At 40.4% G+C, this 25,367-nt stretch overlaps 1 protein-coding gene across 1 annotated transcript in view; it reads left to right on the top strand.

Moving 5' to 3' along the window:
• The first annotated feature begins 1,292 nt into the window (after positions 1 to 1,292).
• The window catches only part of CD247 (CD247 molecule), a 57,781-nt gene continuing 33,706 nt past the window's right edge, over positions 1,293 to 25,367 (top strand). Inside the window, 4 exon segments of the mRNA XM_063419471.1 lie at positions 1,293 to 1,744; positions 1,746 to 1,775; positions 1,777 to 1,914; positions 1,917 to 2,016. Of these exon segments, the coding sequence (XP_063275541.1) occupies positions 1,718 to 1,744; positions 1,746 to 1,775; positions 1,777 to 1,914; positions 1,917 to 2,016 (295 nt within the window). The 5' untranslated portion in view covers positions 1,293 to 1,717.

Below are 25,367 nucleotides of genomic sequence, written 5' to 3'. Positions count from 1 at the left end.
GAGTGCTCTTCTGTGTACTTTGATTATATTTAGATAATGATAAGCTTGCCTTAGTTCAAAAGCTGAGGGATGGGGAGGTGGGAATTTCTAGAGGCACTGTCATGCAAAGCCTTTTTCTGACTCTACCCACACTTCCAAGTGAAGTCCATATACTCAATTTCTCTGACCTTTCCCTATCTAGACATCAAAACACAGTGGCCCAACTGCTGTTCTCCCAGTGTGCCTACTGCTGCCATTAATCTCCCTTTCTTACACAGCTCTTCATTTCTTTTCCTTACCTTTGGCCTCAACTCTTTATTCAAAGTGATAATTTGCTGGCTCTGTGCCAGAGGGAGAAGCTATGATCAATAACAAGAGGAGACAGGGGTCAGTGGAATAGTGATGAGCAGTGCCATCTGCTTCTCTGGAAACACTGTTACCCAAAAATATCAATAACTAGGATGATATTTCAGCTTTTGGATAAGGCATCAGTGAGACTGAGGCAGCCAGCAGCGAGAGCAGGGGTCTTTTTCTGCTCACTAATTCCTTGTTTCAGCCAATCTTCTCTCACACAGAGAAGCAGACAGAAAGGGCTTTATCCAGCCTGCACTGGAATACAGAACACGTACCTGAGCACAGCCATTTCAGGGACTAATGACACCTCCTTCAGGCTCAGTGCATGGCAGCTCTCCTGGCTGTGCTCTGCTCTCTGCCTGGTGGTGTCAGAGCCCATCTCCACCTTTCCTTGGAGTTTTTGGGGTAGAAGAGCCACAAAGAAAGCCCTCCCCAGGGCTGGGAGAGAGCAGAGGCTCAGCAGCACTGCCTGGGTATCACACAAGGGTATGCTGCACTTTTACACCTGGTGCTAGACTACTACTACTAGTGTCTAGTACCTTTGGTATGTGATTGTGCCAATTATATATTGGCACAATATATAATTATTCAATTAAAGGAAAAGACAATTTTATCCATGTACTAGCCTTTACTACTAGACAGCAAGGTGACAAATCTCTTCCAAGAGCTTCAATTTACTTAGCCTTCAAAAGACTATAAAGCCTTACCTTTTTTTGTGCACGATAACTCCCATGCTGCCACACTTCAGGGAAATTTTTACCACCAGTTTCCATATCTCCTGGGGATGCACATTCCTCTTTTATTTTCCTAAGAATTAGAAACAGGAGAAAAAAAATTATGTGTTGAGATGCTTGTACTTTCTCCCAGCTTAAGCTCTGATCCTCAAGTGCATAATTAGTATTACTGTTGTAAACATTAAACACTTAGTGATCTGTTGAGCGGGATGTATTTTGATGGGAGTCAGGCTGATATTTAAGCCTTAGGGTTCATCTAAGCTTTTCTAATTCACAGTTGTCTAAAATGAACTTATCTTATTAATAAAAAAGTGAAAAGTTTTATTTCCCCACATTTGTAAAGAGAACAGTAATGTGAGATTTCTTACAAAATGGGAGTTAGAAATGAGTTTTATGTCATTATGGGTTTAGACAACTATGTTGTTCAGGAGTGACTATAGCTTACAGTTTTAAATTTCCATTTATGCCTTGTGCTGCACACTGGAAATAGTTGCATAAATCCCTTTGGCAGTCAGGTCAAATTTGACACCAGAAACAGAGACCAGCAGCCTCTGAGTGGGGACGATCTAGGAACCATCAGACAAAGTGGAGGAAAGAAAAAAAAAACAACAAACCAACTCACCGAAAACCATCTCGCAGAGAGGAAAAGGATGAACACCAAAGGAAACCCCAAGCATGCAGTACCAAGAAGGCAAACCCCAGCCCTCACTCAGAAGCTGTGAAGGCAGAGCAAGCCGGCAGGTGGACTCCGAAAGCCCTCGTAGGAGGAGAGCCTCTTCCTGTGGCGGCCACACACCAGCACAGCCCGTACAGGAGCTGCTTCTTCTCCTTCTTCTTCTCCTTCTCCTCTCTCCGTGGCCGCCCGTGCCCCGCGCTGCCCGGCCGGGCGAGATGAAGTGGAGGAGGATCGCCGTCCTTGCCAGCCTGCAGGCACAGCTCCCAGCCACAGGTAAAGGCGGGCTCTGCCTTTGCGAGGAGTCCTCCTCAAGCTCTTTTGAGGGAAGGGCGCGGCGTTTCTGGGGTGTGCTCCCCACCATTTTGGGAGCAGGAGGGTGTCTGTGGGGGCACCGCGGCCCTGCCGGTCCTCCTGCGAGGCAGGAGCGGGCCCCGCTGTGCTCAGGTGCCCTGGGACAAAGAGCCCCCCGAAAGGCCGGGCTGAGGGCCCTTCTCCTGCCGGAATGGCAACTAAACAAAGTTCTCAGCCCTCACCTGGGCCGCTTTCCTTGCGATTTGAAAGGGGAGATTTGAGGCAGAAGTAGTCACTTGAAACAAGCTGCATGGGAGAGGCTTCTGCTGGCGCTGGGCCGCGGGTTTGTGGCGCACAGCAGCGGCGGCAGGCGGGAAATGGGGCACAGGTGGCGAGCCAAGGGCGAGGGCCCTTCCCCTCGTGTGCCTGCCTTCATGCGCCTCAAGCCAGACACAGCACAAAATGAAGCCATTTCTTCCCTTTCGGTATGTTTTTCGTGTGGTGCATAGGCAGGCCCCGCCTATGATTGCACAAATCTTCCAAAGTTTGTTTGAGAAGGCGGGATTTGCTTTTTAGGAGCGTAGTAGATCAAAAGAGCAACAAAATTTACATCTGGAAAAGGCCTCAGGCGAGGTCTGAATGTGCCACAGGGCACATCTGAGCATGCATTAAAGCCAAATGCTCCAGGTTTCCCCCCCAATATACACCCTGGCTGTACTTAAACCAGCATCCTCAGGAGCTTGGGTGACTGCCACACACATTTTATTGGAAAGCTTTCTGGGGATGGGAGGAAGGTTTTGCAGCTGCTTTCTAATGCTGTGGAACCAGTCCTGGTATTTGGGAGGTTTTTCTTTCAGGAGGGTTTTGAGGGGTTTTATGCTCTGTGGCAGGCCAAGATTTGTGTTTGTCCTCCCTTCAACCCCTGGGGCCTCTATCCCTTCCTAAAACCCAAATATGATCTTGTACTTAAGTATACTTCTCATATTTTGTACCTTGCTCCATATCCACAGATGCATGTAAGACTACAAAAGCATGGAAGTTACTTTAGGTCAGAATCCATCTTCAAAACCATTTTTTACAATTCCTCCTTTCTAAGCTGTCACATGATGTGTGTAGTTGAGGCTCTTATTTGTGCATTTTCAGCAGAAAACTTTGAAAAATGTGTAATGCAGCTTGCAGAGGTCTTTGGTGCAAAGCTCTTTGGGGTACACACACTCACAAAGAATACATGCTTCAAGTTTTCAACAGATAATGTCACTGATTTGAAGGTGCCTGCCTGTGGATTTCAGGGGAAGTGTTTTTGATTGGATACCTGTAATAGTTTGAAGCATAGCAGCATTTATCCAAAGAGTGTAGGTACAATAGAAGAAATATAAATCAAAACACTTGGAATTCTTGCCACATTATGGACACAGAACTGACAGAAACAAAAATGTGAGATCTGTCATGAATTTAGTTCAATGATGAGACCAAACAGTTGGGTTTTTCAGCTCAGAGCTGTGAGCAGAAAGAGATCTGCTGCTGCCTGGAGTGTTTTCAAGCAGAGTTCACTTCTAGAGGGACTTCTGGGGAAATGAACTTTTATTTTTTTCATGAAACAAGCCCAGATTTAGTAAGTATACATCCTCACAGTGAGTTCATTCCACTTCACTATGAGGTGTTTGTGCTTGTTCTTTAAAAGGGCAGTTGAAAGAGGCCACCAAGATTAGCACTGAGGAACTCACAAGCCTTTCTTTTTGATCTTTGAGTTCTGAAGTAAATATGTCAGACACGAGGAAAAAAAATGTATAAAAGTAATTCTAGAGATGGGTCATGAATCCTGATGCAGACTTTGAATCTATGGACACCAGACCACAAATTTCAGAATGCTCAAATTTGGCCTTTGAGCAGTTCCAGGGGGAAGACATCTCACATATTTTAAATGCACATTTTTATGTATACAGGTTTAATTTGCTTTATTTCCTGTCTTCAGAGGCACAAAAGTGTACATCTGGAAATGAAGCTGAGGTCCTCCTCTGTTAAAAAGCCCATGAAAAGTAATAATTTTAATTGTGGACAGATGACTTTATTAATCATGTTGTTTATTGAGATAATATTAGAAGACTTGTGCCTGAATATCACCATTGAAATGGCTTTCATACAGTTTCCACAGCTTTTATTCTGCAGTATGACAGGCTTTGATAGCAATAAAACAGTCCTGTGAGCAATACTGTAGAGTTGCCCCTGTGATTTTTTTAAGGCTGATGAGATGATGCTTTGATTTATACAAACACATGTGTGTATATAAACGTATGTGCAGGGTTTAAGGGCAGCCCTCCCCTGTTCTACACTTCTTTACAGAGTCACTTTTCTCAGAACTGTCTGCTGAATGGAACTGGACAGAGCCCTGTTTTTAGCTAACTCTGTGGAAACTCCAGAATATCAGTCTTTACCAGATGTTACTTGCTCAGCTCATTTCCACCCTGTTTTTCTGCTCTGCGTGTCTGTACCTCCTGCCCATTGGGTTGCCATGATGCCATGAGCCTTTTTTTAGTCAGTTCAGGGAGAGGTAATGGGTCTTGGCATTAATTCTTTTCTTCCCTTTCATCATCAGATGATTTAGCTGCTCTGCAAACGACAAGATTTGTAAACCATTTGTTGTTTACAAACTTGTCTGAGGAATCTAAGCAAGTAAATTGAGACTTTTTTCGATACCATCCCCGTGTCCTTATGCGCTCTCTTAAGTTCTCGGAGCCGCATTCTTGTTACACCTCGGGGGATAAAATTTAAAGGCTTAATTTTACGTGTTTTATTTCTTTTATTTCTCCTGCCTGTTCACAATGATTCATTAATAATTCATGGAAAAAACTCTATGAACTGGCAGAAAGGAACAAAATGTAGGCAATGTAGCCTTTCTTTGTAAAGGGACATTTGTTGAGCCCTTGCAGTGCTATGTTCAATTCTGTAATGCTTGTTATAGAGCAAGGCTTTCTATCTTAACCCTTCGAAGCAGAATTCCTAATCAGTGAAGTAACAAATTAATGTTCACATTCCTTTTGGTTTTTTATGTGCACTACATGGGAAGGATATACAAAATACAGAAAGCGGTCTGTGAAATATATTTATATTTTTCCTCTGTGTGTCCTTCTGAAGTAAGGCTAGGTGGATAAAAGGCCAAAGGGGAGTTAAAAAAGGAGGTTCACTACCATCTTAAGAGGACAAGAATTTGATGTGTAAATGAATGTTCATGTGAGGAATGTTTTTGACAGCCATTTTCTGTTGTTCACGCAGACTTGAATGGTGACTAGTATGATGAGGAATTTTTTTTTCTTTGCATATGGGTTATTTCCTAACTATTGCCAAATTCTAAACAAACTCCCTTTTGAAAAGAAAGAAAAAAATACTTTATTTGCACAATTGCAGACAGCCATTGAATCTCCTCCCCTTTTCCAATTAACCATATATTTGAGTGTCTATATTGTATGTAGAAATGTAAGATGCATCAGCTATTCCGGCAAGAAAATAGACGATGTTTTTAGAGTGGCATGAAGGGAAGATGCAGCATCTTAAAAATACTTAAAATGTGTGTTCTGCTAAAGGTATCTGTTTTCCCTATGTGCATGTTAAACTCATAAGCATATTTGTTGAGTTTTTGCTCTTCTGCTGACTTCAGTCAACAGATAAATTTAAGTTTCACTGCTGATTATTTTCAGTGTTAGGAGAACAATTTATGTTATTCTAGAGTCCACGAGAAGCTGAAATTTTGCAGATTTTTTTGATTTCTTATGTTGTCTAAGGTAATATTTTGAGATTGGGAGTGAATATTGTTTTCATTAACTCAAGCTCTGTTTCAATTAATTTAAGCTCTGGTCCTTTAAGAAGTGCATGGTATTTTTAGCTTTTAAAGAATAACAGTCCAAATCAGCTTTTTTTTTTCAGGAAAGCAATGAAAACATTTATCTGCACTCAGTCCTTTGATTTATAACTTCATATATAACAGATAAAATGTTATATAAAATGCAGGCAAATGAAAAGCTTGGTTTGCAGTTCTTCCATTTACTCACCCGAACGCACGGGCCTCGGAAAACAGCGAAACGCTCGTGTTCAGCCCCAAGCAGTGGGCACATCCATCTTTGTGCAAGTTAGGCTTCTTTCAGTCCTTTGCCACCATAACTATGAAAAATAGAAACCAGCTAGGTCCTCAGCCTCAGAGGTCACAAGCTCTGGTGTCTGTGCAAGTCCTGCTTAAATGATAGAAACCGCTTCAATTTTTGAGCCGGGTAGATTGGAAATATTTTCAGTCCTACAAGTTCCCTAGGAATAAACCATCAACCTGTGGAAGCCTGTTGTGTATTTGTTCTCAATCCTCTGTTATATTTCTGTTGAGTCTTACAAGAACAGCAAATTTGGTGTTTTCCATCTTTCTCTGCTTTTGGTATATGAAGGTATGTTAAACATGTGGAACCTAATGAAGTCCTTGTACTATCTGCCCTGTTTCTTTTGTGAGATGTATCTATAGCGAAAACTTCACCTCTATCCTGACTCTTTCTGAGCAGCAGACAATTCTTTTCAGTTTGTTATATTTTAAAGTGAAGGAGAAGCCATAATGGTAACACAGCTCTCTGAAAACTCAGATAATGCAGAGGTGAAATAGTATTCTGAATTAGAATGATATGAAAGCTGATGGGAGAAAAAGGTTGGAAAATTTTCAACAAATTATGGAATAAGCAGCAGCAGAACACACTGAATAAGTCTAGAGGATGGCCAGCTGGAAATACTTGTGGGCTGTTATGTTTGGTTTTTTTAGGAAGTCTCACAATATCTGATTTATCTACAATTCAAGCTGCTGTCTTGGGTGAAAATCTTAATTATCACCGCAAATAAACTTTTCTAGTTTCCTGGTAAGATTTTCTAGTTTGTAAAGTTAACCTTGAAAATGCAAGCCTGCATGGCTCCAGAAAAAATAAAAGAGCAGACTATCTACATAATTTGTCACTTAGATTTTTTTTTTTTTTTAAATTTTTTTTTTTTAAGATGGTTGGTATTTTGGGGGAGTGATAGCATGCTGCAATAGTCATGGCTGCAAACATTAAAAATAGTTTCCTTATCGAAAAAAAACAAGCACATGAAGTATTTTGAACCAGAGAACACTTAGGAAGGCTTTTATAAGACCCCTCCAAGTTCGTATAATAAAAATTAATTAATGGATTTTATTATTTATATCAGGGTAATGGTCTGAAACACTTCTCTGGTGGGTTAAGGTGTAATACCCAGGAAATTAATGAGGGAATACTAATTTGGGTGGTGTTTTATTTCAGGTAAGTGTACACTGGCCATTGAATAAAGACCTCTGTAACTAAAACCCCTTTTCCTGGATGTTCATCCAAATTTCCTACTGAGTTTGTTCCAGCCAAGAGCATGGGTGTTTTGCATTCATTTCACTTGGCGTGTTGCTGTCGTCTGCATGACAGCCAAGCGTGAAGTAAACAGAGACACATCGTTATAAAAACGCTTCCCAAATATTTAACACATCAGTGTGTGCTGTAAATTCATTCCAGTTCCCGATGGTGTAGATCTCCTCTCAAAGCAAACTGAGGCTTGGGAGAAACAGAACAGAGAAATCTCCAGGTGGTGACCACGGGATGGGTGGGAGCAGGTCGAGGCTCTTAGAGTGAGCATGTGGGGTTTGGAGCAGAGCTCAAACTAATGAGGTATTTTGTTTTCAAAACATTGATTTTGAATTAGTTCATATAGACATTCAGCTAAATTCAAAATTGAGCATCCAATATTTTACTTCTGATCAGATCAATCTGAAGCAAGAATTCGGTGTCGTCTGACAATGTCACTTTTTAAATTCTCTCAGCAAACATAATTTCAGTCAGGAAGATCAACTTCCTAATGATTGATACTGTGCATTCCTAGTTATCAGATGTTTGTTTTGTCACTCCATAATAGCTGAAAGTTTTTAGTTACTCCTTTAAAAAATTATATAAACTGGATTCCTGAGCTGGGATCTTGCAGCTCACAATTAATACAGCAAAACTTTAAACCTTTGCGAAGAAAATTTGTAGTGCATATTATATTATATTGTGTAGCCATAAAATTACTACAACATTTGGTCATTTTTTCAGTTGTATATCAGCAAGCTTCAGTCAGGGCACCCCACATCAAGTCTTTGGGAGCAGAAATAACTTCTGTGTTTATCCACTCTGTGTTGTTGCCATTTATGTAGTTTCCATCCAGCCATGTGAAGCCAACTCCAGGAAAAAAAGTCTTACCAGAATTTGGGGTCCTCTTCCTCTCTTTCTCTCTCTCGTGGACATTTTTCTCTCCATCACACAAATTTGCACAATGTCATCGCTTTGGACTCCTATATAAATAAGTAAGGTAATTTCAGCGGCACTTTGTGCAAGCATGCAGGTGCATTTTTGGAGATGGCAAAAATAGAATAGCATCTTACAAGTTGGATTAATAAGCAACCTCTAAGGGAAGGAAGATGGGATACAGATGGAGAGAAATATTATATTGTTGGTATTTTGTAAAAAAACTACCTGAAGACAGTTTCTAAGAAGCAAATGGATAATTCTTGAATTACTACGAGATTTGTTGCTCCGTTCATGAAATGTCATCCACGTAGCAGATTAATATCTTTGGAATTTTTGAAAGAATGCTGTTTAAATTCTGCAGGTTTCTTTCTAACAACTTGCTGCTAATTTTCAGGATTCGTTTGTTGTTTTATGTTATTTTATGATTCATTGCCTAGAGGTAAAATACTTGAGTTAGTGTCCAGAGGGGAACTCATTCTGAAAGTCTAAGTCATTATAGACTAGAAACTATTAAGGCAATTTGCAATTAAAAGATTTTCAAGAGAAGTGTATGGAAGCAGTGCTGTATGAAGTAATGTAAGTGTACGTTTTTCTGTTTGATTTTTTTGGTTATGACTTTTAATTTTCATACTCCTCAGGAAATGAAAAATTATTGCTATTAATATTGGTTCAGCACTTAATAGTCTGTTGGAATTTGAAGAGATACAAAAGCAACGTAACCAAAGTAACCCATGTGATAATTAACTAAAGGCTTACATTGGGGAAGGATTTGATTTCATGCTTGTTTGTTACCTGCATTTTTTTCCTGCTTATTTATCAGTCACATCTTCATTACTAAGGGGCTCCTGGTTCTTTCAGTCTGTTTCAGGACATGTAAATTCTCTGCCTAATTTTTTCTGAGGGGTTTCTCCAATGAGTGATGTGGAAGAATGAAATATTTGCAGGTGATAATCTCAAAGGGAATTATTGAAAGCAAATGCGAAAACCTTTCAGAGAAAGGAAGGGGAATCACTGTACCCCGTCACTTGTTGGCTAATTTTTAACTTCTTGAAATTATTGATCTTTTAAATTTAAAACTGAGCTTTCATGTGTTATGAGTATAGCTATAGCCAGCAAGCCAGAGAAGATAAACAAGGGTAACCCATCCGGATTTCAAGCAGGTCAAACACCACTCCAGTTACCTTAGAAAATGAGCCTCTAATACATACCAGAAAGGCTTTGTAGAGTTTACCTTCTCAGAATATGCACCTCAAAAGGAAAGAAAAAAAAAATCTCTAAACCTCATTGGCTAAAATTAGTTGTAATTATGCTTTCAGTAGGACCCATTCTCATTTGGAGCAGGGAGGTGATGGGAGCTGGGAGATGGCCCCTATTTTCTGTGTCAGGCTCAGTTCAGTTTGCTGACACTCTGCATTTCTTTTTCTCCAGAGAATTATTCCTAATTTTATTGAAAATAGCAAAACACTGTCCATTGGATTTTTCATTAATACAGCAAGTTTGCAAGAGAACTTACAGTAATTTTTTTGAGGCTGTCTTGATGTGATCTAAAGTTCTGATGAAGAGTGTGACTTCAAAATTATGGTCCACTCCCAAAAGTTTGGAAAGAGCTACAGATACTGAAGAGTTTTGCTTTTCTTTTTCCAAAGTGGTTTGCCAAAAATATAGTGACATATTCAATATTGTGCCAACTGGGGTCATTAATTGACTTTATTTTAATTTCTAAAATGTGATCCAATCTGATCACGTCTCCAAGAGTTTTTCCTTGATGCAAACTTTTAAACTTCTCTCACAAAATTAGTTCTTTTTAGAAGAAGCAGCTTTAATTTACCTTGGTTTGAATTCTGTCTTAAATTTCAGATGTCTCTAGTATCAATGTGAACTAGGCAGAACTATTATTTTCCCTCTGCTGTCTATTCATACAGCTGAATTAATCTTATTTTTCTCAGTAACTCAGATGTTATTTCACTACTTGACTCAAACCCCAGCAGCACAGTAATGCATTTGTTGCTGCTGTTAGCTATGTGTGTCCCGATGGAAAAGCAGCACTGCTTATTTTCAGACTTGAGACCATTTTTTCTTCTTGTTATAACTCTTTAAGAAGTTACAGATATGAAGCCTCAGCCCTATCTTACGGTAACATCTTTTCCAAAGTGTTTTGCTCTGATTTTATCTTTCTCAGCTGCTAAGAAGTAGCTAACAAGTTTGCCCCCTTTCTCTCTTGCTCTTCTTTTTACATCCTGAGCCAAATGTTTATTTGTTAGACATAGTGCTTGTAGTAGAACAAATATCAGGTTTAAAATAGCGTTTAAAGGGAAGGAACTTTCTGCAAAGCCGAAATATTTTAGTACTTCCCCCCCACACTGCTCTTCCTCATATTTTCTATTATGTTAATCAAAACCCTTCCCTAGTATTTTTGTGAGACATCAAAAAGTCAGTGAACAATTTGTGTTCTGCATTTGGGAAGAGAGAAATGCAGATTCATTTATTCTTTATTCTGAATGATTTGGAGCAGGAGCTTCCATGGGGCTCCCACATCCTAAGCCATTTGAGAGACTCTTGGTGATTTTGGTGAGAAATTTTAATGGAGTCTAGAAAGATTCTTTAGTTAATGAGTCATCAGAATTTGTTCCTGATGAACTTGACAAACCTATAAAAAAATTTTCAACCTCAGTTGTAGTATTTTACAGAATCAGTTAATCCTTTGCGATCAATTAACGGGGTATGTGTCTCTAAGAGTTTCCCCATCCACCCCAGCAAAAATTGTTTCCTCTTTAGTGGCAACTGTGTTCCAGCACAATCCACAACCACTTCAGCATCACTGAGCAGGCTTCTGTGTGTGAGACTCTGTAAAATGGTGCACAGAGGTGGGGCTGTTCCCTCATGCCTGGGTGTGCTAAAATAGCACCGACATGAGGACTGATAATATATGCTTATATATGGTTGATTCTGCCACTGCTGAAACCACATGAAATTATACAGGACTGGAAGATTTAGGAGGTGGCTACCAAATCTTAAAGATATGCAGGGATCTGAGGGGTTCAGCAGCAGGAATTTTGATCAGCAGAGGCAGTCGGAGAAAGCCCAGCACATGTGCTGACCTTTCCTGAACAGAAGGATTATCTGGAGGGCTTCAGGTATTTAAAAAGATCTGGCAAGCAGCATCACCTCTGGATGTGCTGTGACTGCAATGTGGGGATAATAATTAATTTCTGTCAAACTTTCCCCTCCTAATTAGCTCGTGTCAGTGTTTTAGTAAGTGCCACTTATTTAAGCGTAGCTAATTTAAACCTAATTTGGCTGTTTTGCTTAGGCAGCTGCCCAGTGGTGTCAGCAGGATTTTACTTCAGACAAACTGCTTGGGCATCTACCCAGCTGCTCAGCCAGACTTCTGCAGCTCACACAGAGATCCGTGCTGAAGGAAAGGTGCTGTTATCAGATAGCTGAAAACCAATTAAGTGGTGTTTTTGTGAGCTGCTGCCACGTCCATAAAGACTGCAGTAGATGCCAACCATTTGGAAAGGGGAATGTTTCTCGTTCTGTGCCTTTGGCTTCAGTGGGATCGTCACCTCTTTTGAAGTTTTAGGGTCACATTGTAATAAAAATATGATGGTGTTCAGCCTCATCCATATTTAGAAAATATCTTATACACAAGGAAGTGAGTGCCTATAAGTGGTTCTATTATCTAGCATTTGTTTGTCAATTTGCATGTTTAAATGTTTATACAAAGCAATTTTAATGAGATCTGCAGTTTAAAAATTTGTAATTCCTAAAGCAGTTTTGTTTTGAGATTTTTATCTTTCTTTAACTCCTCATTATCTTGTTTTGTTGTGGTCCTGATTATTTTGAAAGTATCTTCTTGTGCTTTTTAATCCATCTGATTAGGAAGATAGCTATTAAGATACTAAGGAAAATCAATATGAATGAAATGTAACCTTTTTTTAATTGGGCAGTTTGAACTTTGGGATATTTTCTGAAGGATTTGTAGATAATTCTGCCAATTCCAATCATCCTCAATGGTCTTTCTCCCCTTAGTGAAGCACTGCTGGTTTTTAGATAAAGCAAGAAAATAGAAAAATGGGTTTGCAGGTTTTGTAATTTTACCTGTGGTTGATGATTGACTCTGCAACCTTTAGAAATCCACTGGAATGTGTTTAGGCTTTCCAGTAAACTGGAACAGGATAAATCAATTCCAGCTTAATCAAAATGGGCCACACTGTTGGCTTTTTTTGTTAGGTGTGCATTACTTATCTGGTTTTCAGTACACAAATAACACTTAAAAAGTGTTAACACGTGGTCCTGAAGACTACATGGTGCTTTGGAATTTGATTATTCAACACAGAGGTTTATTTGCGTATTTCATGGTGGTGGTTTGAAAGCTGAGATCTCTCAAGCATCCTTTGGATCATCCAGAGCAATGTGTTATATATATAGGGAATCAAATAAGAAAATTATATGTATGAAATTTAAATAGAGCCTAAATCTAATTTGCTACTACATTCACATACAGAGTGGCACGTCCTGCTTACAGGACAGCCTTTAGTTGCCTTGGGAAAACAGCCAACTTTTTCCCTTCCCACTCTTTACCAAGCCTTTGTAATTCAAAATTCAGCTGAACTGATGGGAGTAAAAAGTAAAGTAAAGATTAAAAAAAGTAAAGATTAGTTATGGACATGTTGTTAGTCTTCCCTAAGTGGGGATAGAGAGGAAAATATAATCTCTGTGTGTTACTTCACACATACAAAGCCTCTGGAGCTGTTTAGGAAATGTGCTAAAAGAAGGAGAGCTGAAGAACATTTAGTGCTCTCCACACAAGACATGCATCTGTCACAGCTCTTAATGTGATGGTGTTTAGCGTGATTGGCAACCAAGTGTTATTGTTTAGAGACAGCCTTTATGGGATCACAAAAATACAACATAAATGACTCTAGCTACCTCTTACCCCTGCAGGAACATTTGTGCTAAGACCTGATGATTGTAATGTCTAAATATCTCATTGAGGCTAATTAAAACGTGATATTTTGGATGGGGTAGCTCTTGCTGTTTCAGTGAATTTTGAAGCTCTCAGCTGTCTGCCTGCCTACCCCTGCATGCTGCTTTCCTCCCAGGTAGCTCCTGGCTGCTGGGGACTTGCCCTATGCATTAACTATTAACCAGGCATCAAGGCAAGGCCCTCCTCTGGGGACTGGCTGCAGTTTATTTGCTCACTGTGTGTAGAACTCTTGCCTCGGGCAGCCAGCAGAGCACCTTGGTCTTGAACTCCCTGGTCTGGGGCTGCTGAGGAGTGAAGTCGCCTGAGGGGAGCTGTATTTCAGCAGAGCTCTTGTTCTGCCTGCTTGGGCTTATCCAGGGTAATACCTGTAACAGGGCTTGGAAAATGCTCCCTGTCTGGCACTTCCCTATTTTCTGTTGTGCATGTGAACCAGACAGGCTTGACTGAAAGCCACTTGAGTTTTTTGGGTTTTTTTCCCCAAGCCTTTCAGTCTTGGGGTCTTGAGCTGGGAAAAAAGAAGTGAAATATTTGGTGCTAGAGCCCTTAAGCCAAGTGGCACTTTGAATGGAGTTTACATATTATTAGTCAAAGCATTGCCTCCTTCAACATCTGTATGTAGCATGTAGAAGAACACCCACTTGAATATTCATGCAGGGGGTGATTGCTGCCTAAAATACACTGAGGGAGAGAAGATGACATTAAAATAAGAATACATGTTATAAAAAGAAGAAGCTATAAACTGATTGCTGAATTACTTCAGGAGGACCAGAAGAAGGATTCACACTATTGAAATAGCTTTGGCATAGGACAAAGAGGGTAGGAACTCAAATCCTTACTTGGGAACTGTTGGCTGAGTTTATGGAATGGACTTTTTCAGGTTGGCTTCAGGAGCCAAAGTTTGCCAGGGAGACCTTCCTCAGTCCTCATTTGTTCTAATTTACGCATTTGTGAGGTGCATAAGAGGAGCAGTGTTTGATCAATCCCATTACAGACATATTTATGTTAATTTAGTGGCTAAGTTTACATGTGCTCTTTGGTATATCAGCGTGAAATGTGCTCCATGTCTATTATTGAAACCATTTTTAAGTGTAGATTTCATGAGGATCAAGGATGATCTTTAGCATTTGTTTACTGCAGCCTGCAGACGTATTAAAATTACAAAATCTATTGATCATCTTTCATCTTTTATCAGATAAACAGCAGTTTTCTTTGAGTAAGTGAGGTTCTACTATTAAATACATGCAGCCCAAGGTGGAGGGAATAATGTTTTCTCAGCAGGTGCCAGGAATAATGGAATATTTCTTTTTTAAGCTCAGCATTACTCTTTCAAAGGCAGTGAGGGCTACTGCTGCTGGGGCCTCCTCTGTTTCTCTCCTACTTCTTCCCTTTTTACTACCTGGATTTTGTGGTTTGTAATCAAATGGTGTGGATATTTCTTCCTAATTATTTACCTCCCCATGATCTGAGATTTATTATCATTTCTGTAATAGTAAATGGTTTGAAAAATGCAAACAGAAGTTGGAAAATCCAGAAATGTAAATTCATAAATATATTTTTAGCTTTCCTTCTATTTGTCTTTCTCTGACCATATCCCAGTATATGTATATCCCTGGATGTTCTCCTACACACACATGTCCTGTGTAAGAAAAAAAGGCTTTGTGTGTGTGCCTGTCACCTTTTAGAATTACATTATTGCAACTTAAGCACTGCCAAATTTCCTGTCTTTAAAATACTGAATTTGTTGAATGACAGGAGTAACACCTTTGATGTCATTTGAGAGATGTATAACCTCCCTGCTGCAAGGAAGATCTGGTTAAAACTGCTGCTGCTTCAAGAGAATTTAAAACTGTGAGGGGAGAAAGGAGCAGTACAGATCCTTTTAATGGAATTGTGAGACACAAGTTGTTTTTTCCCCCCCTGTGTAATCCTTTCATATAAAGGGTCTCTGAACTGTCAGTAGTGTGGGAAGAGCAAAGGTAGCTGCAGCTAAATTTAAAGAAAGGGCTTTTCAGCAGCCTTCTTGCTTGAGTTCATCAAACAGTGATAGACATGAATATGTTTAATTCCTGAATTTTTGTTGATGATGACCTTCTTAGCCAGCTTACAGCTATGAACATAATGCAGTTCTGTGACTTGCAGATTCTAAAATTTACATCAAACCCCAGTTTTCTGAATAACAGATCTGAAATTTCTGGCTTGTCCGTGCAGTTACAATTAAATACAAATAGCTTGCCTGTTGAACTTGAAATTTAAGAAAGGACACAATGTTTTATTTAGATTCTTTTTCAATAAAATGTCTGAGTTCATAGCAGGAGGTATCTAGAGAGCTGATCACGGCCATGGCAGTTCTGTCAGCTCTGGAAAGGTGTTGATGGCTTGTTCTCTGAGGGGGGAAAGAAGTCAAGAGGGCAAACCATTAAACCAGCACCAGACATCTAGGTGGCTGTGTGTGAGAGTGAGACATGCAAGGAGCAGACAAGTCTGAGTGTCTGTGCCCTCTCATAAGGGAGGAGTAGGGGTGATGCTCTGCCTAAGGAAATACACCCTTGATGTGTCTTTTTTGGTCAGAGAGGCCTGTTCATGTTGCTTATCCAAGGTGTAGGGCATTGCTGTGGTCACCTTCCTTCTCCACGGCTGGTGGGTGGATTGTGTGTGGACTCACGGAAGGACAGAGGCCTCAGTTCAGTGTGTGAGATGTCACCTCCATACCCAGCATCATTCATCAAAAAGTAGCTACGAGAGTGCTGAAATTAGTCTGGGTTGGCTACACCAGACTTTTGACCCTTACCAGCACCTCAACAGGTGTCAGTGTCGCAGTGTGAAAGGAACATCTCCTAAAAGCATCGCCACAAATGGGTTCTGGTGAAAGCAGACAGAGGGAAGCCATGGTGCAAATTAGTCAAGCTGTGCTAAAATTAGCTTCTTGGTAGTTGACATTACAGTGAGTCTAACACGTTTTGGTCTTGCAGTGCAGACAGGACTGTGATTTGTGTCTTCACCTTGTCCCTGAATTATGTGATAGCCTTTGGTTTTGGCTGGGCTGTAACGTGATTTGGGAATGTGGCCTGACACCATCTACACTGCGGAATAAATGATGTTCCCAGCATGTCTGAGCAATTATCTGATGAGTACCTTATCTTCCCTCAGTGAAGGCTATTTTTAATCTTTTAATGAATCACCACTTGCTACTCATCTCATTGCTTTCATTAATCTAACGATTCCTTAGGAATTGGAAATACTTCATAACCCATAATAGGTCCTCACCTTCCTCTCCTGAAGTAGTATGTTCTTGTAATTTCTGTTCTAATGGGGTAAATCAAAGTGCAGAATAGTTAATTGTTTTTCAGAAAGTCTCTGTCAAAGTCAGCAACAGAACTCCCAATTGCTTTATCCATTAAATAGGGTATCTTTCCATGCTTGAATTCATAATGAGCTAATAGAATGGAAAACCAGACTAGAGCAGGCAAGAAACTTTTTATATAAAAGTGTATCTCAGGAGCTTTGTTCATGAGCTTTCAGCTAAAGCAAGGGGAAGTTGTTTCATGTTGCTGGTTTTGCACAAAAACTACTATATAAGTAGAAACTCATATTGAGATAAGAAAAGTATCTCCACACGTGCTGTTGCAGCAAGAATGGAAAGGAATGGAAGGTAAATGCAGTGCTGAAGCATGTAGTAGGTGAGTTGTAAGATACACCTTTACAGCCATCAAATGGAAAGAAATTTAAAAATCATCAACCAAAGCCAACCTGACTGACAGCACTTAGATATGTCTAAGTGTCATGTCCATATGGAAAAGGCCAGACACAGCAGTGTGACACAGAAGGTGGTTAAAATCCATTTGCTGCCTCATAACAGGATGCTGGGAATGCTGAAATTTTACTAAATAGTAGAGTCCAAAAGGACATGTGCAAAGAAGATAAAGGAGTAAATGAGATACATCAGTGAGGATTTAGGTTAAGATAGAAAGGGCGTTGGAAAAGTCTTAACTGATATTAGATACAAGGTTTGAGTCTGGTTGTTAAAGTGGTGCTCTCTATGATACCAGTTACTGGGAGTGCTAAAGATGTGCTGGAAACCACGAGGCAGCAGGATTTTGCTTAAGCAAACATCTGTTGGATGAAAACAGCAAAGTTGGCTTTACCTTGAAGGAGCTGGACACGAACAGCTGACATTTGAAGGGGATCAAGATGAAAATAACCTCCAAACAAACTGCCATGCGTGTGTTGTTCCGTAGCAAACTGACAGAAGGGTGGTATGGCCAGAGGGAAATCTTGCTTTGAGTCTGCTTTTCTCTTGAAAAGGCAATACTGCAACTGCTGCATTGAATTAGAGGCTTCAGTGCAGAAAGTGCATTCATCGACCTTCTTGATTTGTTTTTTATTTCTAGCAACTTGTAAATAGAGAAGTACTTTCTTGTGGTTGTTTCCAAGCAAAATACACCTGAAAAGCAGGAATAAGGTCTTGAGTTCCCGGGGGATTGCTGTGAGACTGGATAGTGTCTGCATCAACCCAGATGTCTGTCCTAGGATTACTGCTGGGCAGCCAGCCCTCAGGTGGGCTGCTACTGATCTTAGCAGAGCAGCAGGATGATGAACATTTGACTGCCTGAAAATGTTGGCATCTGTAACTGGAAAGGGTTATAAATTTAAAACAGCAGGGGTTTTCCAAGGTGTTGAAAAGTAATGGGGAGAGTGGGTGGCAGAGGAGCCACCATAAATTTTCTCCAGATACAGAGGCTGAAAATGTTTTGAATTCTTCCCCGGCGGGTTTGCCTTAAGCTGAGGACCAGAATCAGAAGGGCTTTCAGGAAAGCCTTGTGTGGGTGTAGAGAATGAAAATATGGTAAAGCTACAGTCTTCAAATTAGTGCAGAGAATAAATTCAATAATGTCACGGGGTCTGAGGTTGTGGTATTAATTTTCCTCTTCTACAGGAAAACCACAGTGCCTCTCACACTGCTGGCTGTCACGTGGTGCTGTCACATGCCTTTCCCATTGGTGGTCCTTTTGGATCCAGGACTGTCCCCTCTGCCACGTGAATGTCCAAGGGCCATTTCCTCCTTCTGTGCCTGTACTTTGTTATTTGTTTACTTGGTTCTGATTGTGTTGCGCGTCGTAATGTATTAATTAGTGCACTAATTGAAGCTAGGATTGACCAGATACTGCAGGTCTGAATTGTGTGCAGTCTTTTGAGGACAGCTGCTGTATTTAAGCAGGTGCACGTGTAACGCCATGAACAGTATCATCTCAAACTGCAGTGATTGATGGCTGGGCCTCAACGCTGTTTAATGATTTACAATGGCAATCGGCTCTTGCTGTTATCATTTTATGGGCACTGAACATTCATCAATGAGAAATACAACCCTTACGGCAAAGCAGGTTGCTTTTGGGAGTTTCATGTGGAGGTCAACTGGACAGCTGAGTACCTCTGTCAAAAGCCTCTGGGTGATTTAAAATAAGAGAGCTTCCTGGGTTTGGTTTGGGGTTTTTGTTTAAAATTTTCCGTCAATCTCCAGAGACAGCACTGCTTTCTCACAAGGGCATCTTAGAGACTGCATCTCTTGCACTGCTGACTTGTCTAGGGTCAGAGAGTTGCTTCAACACCAGGACTGTGACTGCTTTTGTTTTCAATGTTTTTGTGCACTCCTGAAATGCGCGTCAGGCTGCTTTCCCCGCAACTCAGCAGAAAACGCCAGCGCTGCTGATCTCTGTGACAGAGCAACGGGTGACAAACTGCCCTGTCATTTCAATCAAAGCCACCCACACTTGTCATTAGGTTTATCCAGGGTTAAACTGTTCATTACGTGCCAGCCCAGCTGCCAGGGGTGGCTGTTTTTCTTAATCTCGTGTCATAACTGTTGTAGGTCGGAGGCGGCAACGGAGGCACCTGCTGCCTCGAGTGACAGCTTTATTCTGGGAGCTGCAGACTCAGCTGAAAGAGAAAACAAATGGGGACACGAATTAGTGGGCCTGCAGTTCACAGGGATAATGTGTTCTGTCAAATTAAGAGTTTGTTTAAATGAAATTATACAGCAGTTCTCGTTTCCTTCTGCTTCCTATATACCTTAATTTTGGACTTCTCTGGAAACTCTGGTTTTCCATATTCCTCTTGTGGCCTTCTCTCATATGAAGCTGCTTTTAAGTGTTGCTGTTTTGGTGGTTGTTGTTGTTGTTGTTTATTTGGTTTGGGGTTTTTTGGTTTGTTGGGGTTTTTTTTGTTAAGAGTCCTTGATGTTTTAACTGGAATATGTTCAACATAATTTGTTACGAATTCTTATTCCAGGTTTTTGGTTGAAAAAGGCACATGGGTAAGAAGTAGCTCAGCTAGTGTAACCTAGTTCACATTGTAACAGCATAACTCTAAATACTTTTTTCAAAATTTTTATTTTCATTATGCCTCTGGATTATAAGCTTATTTTTCTTCATCTTGGCTCTATAGTGTTGGGGCAATTCTGTTCAGTGCCTTGTCTCTCAGAAGTGGCAATCTTGTTTCGAGTCTGACACTGGCAGCCTTTGCCTACCACTCACTGCAGCTAAGTGGAAATCAACAGTATCTTTAAATTTTTCATTATGGGCAGGGGTGTTTGTAAAAAGCCCACCTGGACTCCTGGGAGACAGCTACTTCCTGAATGGCCAAGGGAGAATAGAATAATTAGATGTTGATTTTTATCCCAACTACTGGAAAGAAGATGTCTGCATTAGAGTTATATTGAGTAAATACTCAATAATAGATTTTTTTTGTATGACAGCATTTACAAGTGCATTGAAACTTTGGTTTAGTTTTCATAGTATGTTCAAGTATTGGGTACAGTGCATGTGTATTTTTTTATAACTTAAACTATCTAAATTCTAGCAATACTACCAGCTATTCATTGCTACTGGATAGCTTTAAATTACCCAAATATCCTAAGGAATTTCAATAACCAAACTTTAAAGCAATACAACTATTACAGTCTGTTTTCTTATATCCTCCTGGTTTAATCGACTCAATATAAATAAAGAAGCATTTAAGATGAATATATATAATTATGTGTTACCTCTATTTTATGTTATTTTTGCTACAGCATTGATATATAAAATACCTCAATACTCTGCATGCTAAAAATAAGTGTATTCTAATAATGTTGAGGCTTTCCAAGAGAATATACAGCTCATGTCTCAAAGTTGGGCTCTGGGGCAAGTTTTTATTATTATGGCCATTCAAATAAGGAGTTCCTTTCATACTTTCATACAAAAGCAACATCAGTCATCTGACCTGCATCTTTCCCTCGGTGCTCTGAAAGGAAAGGCTTTTATCATCAGAGTCTCTCTCTGCTTGCAGAAGTACAGCAGAATTGCACTGGGATAGTTTGTAAGAACTTCCTAAGACTTTTCGGTCAGATGCCTGTTCAGGTCCTCTGTTTCTAAGGCAGAGCAGGTGAATCTCTGGGCCTGACACACTGAGGGACACGCACCTAGACCTTCCATTTGGGATGGGTAAGTGCAGTGAGACCTCAACGCTTGCACAGAGTCAGGCCCTCTGTTGTTACCTGGGATTATGTGGTTGCAGATGGTTTGAGTTTGGTTGGAATTTTTTACTGGGTGATTTAAAGTGGCAGAGCTTTCCTGTGGGACGTGTGTGGAGTGGGGAGAAAGGCTAAGATTAAAAGAAGGGGAGGAGAGAACGAGGCAAATGTTCTGTCAAGGTTAGGCTTCTTGCAGAGATAGCTGAGGTGAGAATGAAAGGGGAAGCATCAGAGGGTAAGCAGCAAAGCATAGGGTTAAGGGGAGAATTGTAGGGATGATGGCCCAGTAACTTACCTTTATATCACCCTTTTCATGTCAGAAATGATCCTGGGAAGCCAAGCTGTGGTTCAGAGGCAAGATGCGATTCAAACACTGCTTTGATGGTGACCCCTAAGGCAAAGGTAGAAATGACCTTCCTAAAGTTTTGCTTACACAGATGAGGACGAGCACAGAATCCCAGAGAGAGCTCTGGATTCATCTCATGAGGGTTGTGGTGGTTGAATCTCACACAGCATGAAGCTGTGATAGCAGTGCCTTCCTGGCGGGTGGGTACATAGGTTTGCATAAAAATATATGTAATCCATCAGAACTGTCCACATCAGGGTTTGTTTTCCTACCTTTTTAACACTTTGTATCCTCAGGTGTTTCAGTTATTCGTTGTTTGCACATAATTAATCCTTACTCTTCCCTACTGGCTGGTAAAATTGGGATTGAACCATTGCAGTTCTGTGCATGACACAAAACCAGCAAATGTGCTGCTAATTCCCCAGGAACAGGAAAGAGCAGGGATCAGTGACAAATCTGTTCATGTTGCACTTCACGGGGCTGAAATGTTTCAGGATAAATTCTTTGGAGAGTACACAGGAGAGGAATATGGAAAGAAAGATAAAATGCAAAGTAGCTTTACCAAAGATTATGAGGATGACTAAACTGATTACTGGGTAAATTATTATTAATTATCTTCACAAAGGAATGGATGATGGATTTATCTGAATCACTTTTCCTGGTGCTACACAGAACAGAGAGGAGGGAGGTATTGTACCTGATGGAGTATAGGTCCTGTAAAGGGCACAGTGAAGCTCACAAAAAAGTGTCAGTAGAATGTGCAGGTGAAAATCTGGATCTGAAGAAATGATTAGTGAGGATCTGTAAGAACTGACATGGAATTAATAGCATGTTTAATAACAATGGCAGAAAAACGTAGGAGTATGTGAATAAAACCTACAGACGACACAGGTTAGGAACACATTTCAGCTCAGAAGCAGTCTGCAGTATCAGACAGAATTTCATGGACATATGACAAACATACAATAACTCATCCAATGTGTCCCATTTATCTTTGTTGTAAAAATTCCAGAATGTGACTGCTTTATTTCCCTGCAGATTATGTCTTTGGAGTTAATGAAACAGTGGTAAACTGCTTAGCTCATGGGTTCCCTTCTCTCCTGTCAGAAGTACAAGAAAAAATTAGATGTAAGTTGGTATCTGAAGTTCAGCAAAATTTGCACCAGCTTTTATGATGTTGGAATTCTCTGACTGCTGTGTGAAGTACGTAATTCTTAAACTTTTTTTTAATTGAATACAAGTATTGCAGTGCTTTGTTTCTTTAGCTGTTTTACTCAATAACAAGGCATCAGGTCAGTGTAATTCAGATATGTCAGAGATCTCATGTTTGCTGCTGTGCTGCCTTCTGCCTCAGTAAACAAGAGGAGATCACTGTTTCCTCTTTAAAACAAAAACAGAGAAGTGTGTTCTAGCGTTTTGCCCACTTCAAGCCTGTTGCCAGTTTAACCTGGATTTTGTGCCCTGCTCAGTGTTGCCCCAAGTGATTTTTATTGGGTGTATCACACATGCATTTACCTTCAATGTGTTTCAAAAGAAACTCATTAATAGTATCAAATGTGAAAAACTTAATTGCCATTAATATATCAACACTGGATCCCGTTCCTTGAGTGTACTGTGAAATTTGGAGGGACCAGGACGAGAATCTTAGTCTAATACAACTTTTTTTTTTTTTTTCTATATTTTTAGTCAGTGCTGAAAGCATAATAAGTGTGCAGGGAAATGTGGCTCTTGGAAGGAAGGTCATAGATGAAGGATGGTGCCTTGGCTTTTGTGAAAGTGTTCAAAACGGGCATTAATCCCTGCCTTGCTGCATAACTAGACCATGAAACATGGTGCGTGCCATGGAACATTTGCTTGGTTCTGTCTGTTACAGAACTGCCAATGTGTCATATTTCTCTCAAGTATCCTGTGCTTTTGTTCTAATTTACTTTTGAATGCGGTCTAACCATTTATATAACCCTGGCTATTTTTATTTTTATTTAAAGTGTGTAGGGTTGACAGTTCAGTGCCTCTGCTGTTTCCACCACATCCTATCTAAATGTGCTTTTACCTTTTCAGTAGTCATGTGCTTGCCTGCCTCTACACGTTTTTCTCATCCTTCTGTAGCTGGCACAGGAGCCCGTGCTGTGTTTGTGGCTTTGGGAGCTGCTGAATGCTTCTCAGTGGTCTGTCTCAAGTTTTTGACCTCACTGCACCTCGTGGCTTCGGGTCTGAAATTTGCAGCTGTGGAGATGAACTGGAAAGGTTTCTGCAGTGGGAAGAGGTGTAGTGGCAAGGAGCTGGACTTGGGTGGGACAAGGTTCTGTAAACTCCACCGAGAGCCAGAGCATCCCCCAGCTGTGACTCTGGGGCACACCTGGGCAGGGGAAAATCATCCTGGCACTGTGGGGACTGCAAACAAGCAGCAGAAAACCCCATGGAGAGTCAGAAAGGCGCTGACTTCTGTGAACCGCAGTGTTTCCGTGGGTGAGGCTGCCTCCCGTGGGGTCGCCTTTATCGTAAACAGGAGCGAGCAGCTGGGCTGGGGCTTGCCAGGCAGAGCTGAGCCACACAAAACTCAGTGCTGACTTTGTGCTGAGCCAGCTGGGTCACATCTGCGTTCTGGGGGGCCTGTGTCACTCCTCTGCAATAGAGATGAGGGTGGGAAATGTCCCAGAGAGGATCCTGGGGCACTAAGCAAGGGAATGTTTTAGATGAAGGGGGTTTTTGCCATTCAGTTGTTGAATTTTCTCCATCTGAAACAGATTGAAATGAAATTAATTAAATGAAGATTAAAATTCAGGATGCAACGAAGTTTCTTGTATAATTGTAGTAAAATAAATAAATTTTGACCTTTCAATACCAGCTTGGCAAAGAGATGTTACAATCGTACCAGAACTTTGATCCCAAAACAGAGAGACTCTTTTCTGGAGTCAGGTGGAAACCTTTTATCTGTTTAGTTTTGGGGGTTTTAAAGAGTTTTCTTATAACAACCAGAAGATTCTTCAATGTAGAAAAGACGTACTGTTTGATATTTAAAAATGAGACTTCATGAGAATTAAAAATGAAATATTGCATGAAAGTGTACGGAATTTTATCGTTCCTTTGATATTTCAGAAAAACAGCCCCCCCAAAAAATCTAAGTTTTAATTTTTCAGAAAGAAAATGTCTGCAAATTGTAATCTCCTCCAAAGAGGTGCTGAGCTGCTGTGCTCCATTGTGGGTATTTCAGCAAAGACAGAGCGTTCCTTCTTTTTTAATAACACAATGGATGCAAGTCAGCAGCATGAAGTATTAAAAGTGCATTTTTGCCACTCTTTAGTGCCACAAGATCTTGTTTCTTTAAAATAAAACCAACAGGAGTGTTTGCAATGAAAACATCATTCTTATTTATGGCAAATTGATAAATGTAACTTGAACTTTTTAGCATGCAAACTCAGCTAACCGTCTGGGGCACCAGAAGATATGAATTTCCATCACTGGAGTGTCTTAGAGCACACATACCAATTTCTACAAGGTGCACTGGGACAAAAATAATGGAGCTTTTCAGCTTTTTTGGGTGAGTTATCAGGTTCATCTCAAGGTCGAAAAGGATGTTCAAGCAGGCAATTAACTTAGCAGTTTAAGTTAAGGCTTTGGTTTGCTGCTTTCAGGAGGATGTAATCTGGGCCCTGGGCAGTTACTTCTCCTTTAGCACAAATGAACATGTCAAGCATGAAATTTAATGTGTTCTTACTTTTGCAAAGAAAAATGTTCTTGTGGCGTGGTCTAAATACCAAATGCAACATAATATGTGCTCACAATTGAAGACTTTATGGTCAAAAGAAAGAGAGAAATAACGTGTTAATTAAAAAAAAATACTGTCATTTTAAAGTCTTTTCTCTCTACTTCTGTTAACAATTTAGGCCTTTTTATTACAGTCATTAACAGGCTCTACTTAATGTAGTTTGTGTACTTTATCATCTTGCTTTCTGGTGCCCTGTAACTTCTGATATTTGAGGCTCTGCTTTTTGGTCTCTCCTAGTGCAGTATTTTGAAGGAGAGGTGCAACATGCTCTCCCACAGGCTTTGCTTTCAGCTTACTGATCAACTATTAGCTTCTGTGACTGGCTTTGACAAGCAGCCAGGAACATTATAAATAAAGAGAGAAGGAAGCAAACATCTGATTTCATAGCTTTTTATCCATGCACTAAAGGGTACACTGTAAAG

This window comes from Prinia subflava, chromosome 25 (assembly GCF_021018805.1).
Source record: "Prinia subflava isolate CZ2003 ecotype Zambia chromosome 25, Cam_Psub_1.2, whole genome shotgun sequence".
NCBI lineage: Eukaryota > Metazoa > Chordata > Aves > Passeriformes > Cisticolidae > Prinia > Prinia subflava.
This window is presented reverse-complemented; position numbering and strand designations above follow the sequence as displayed.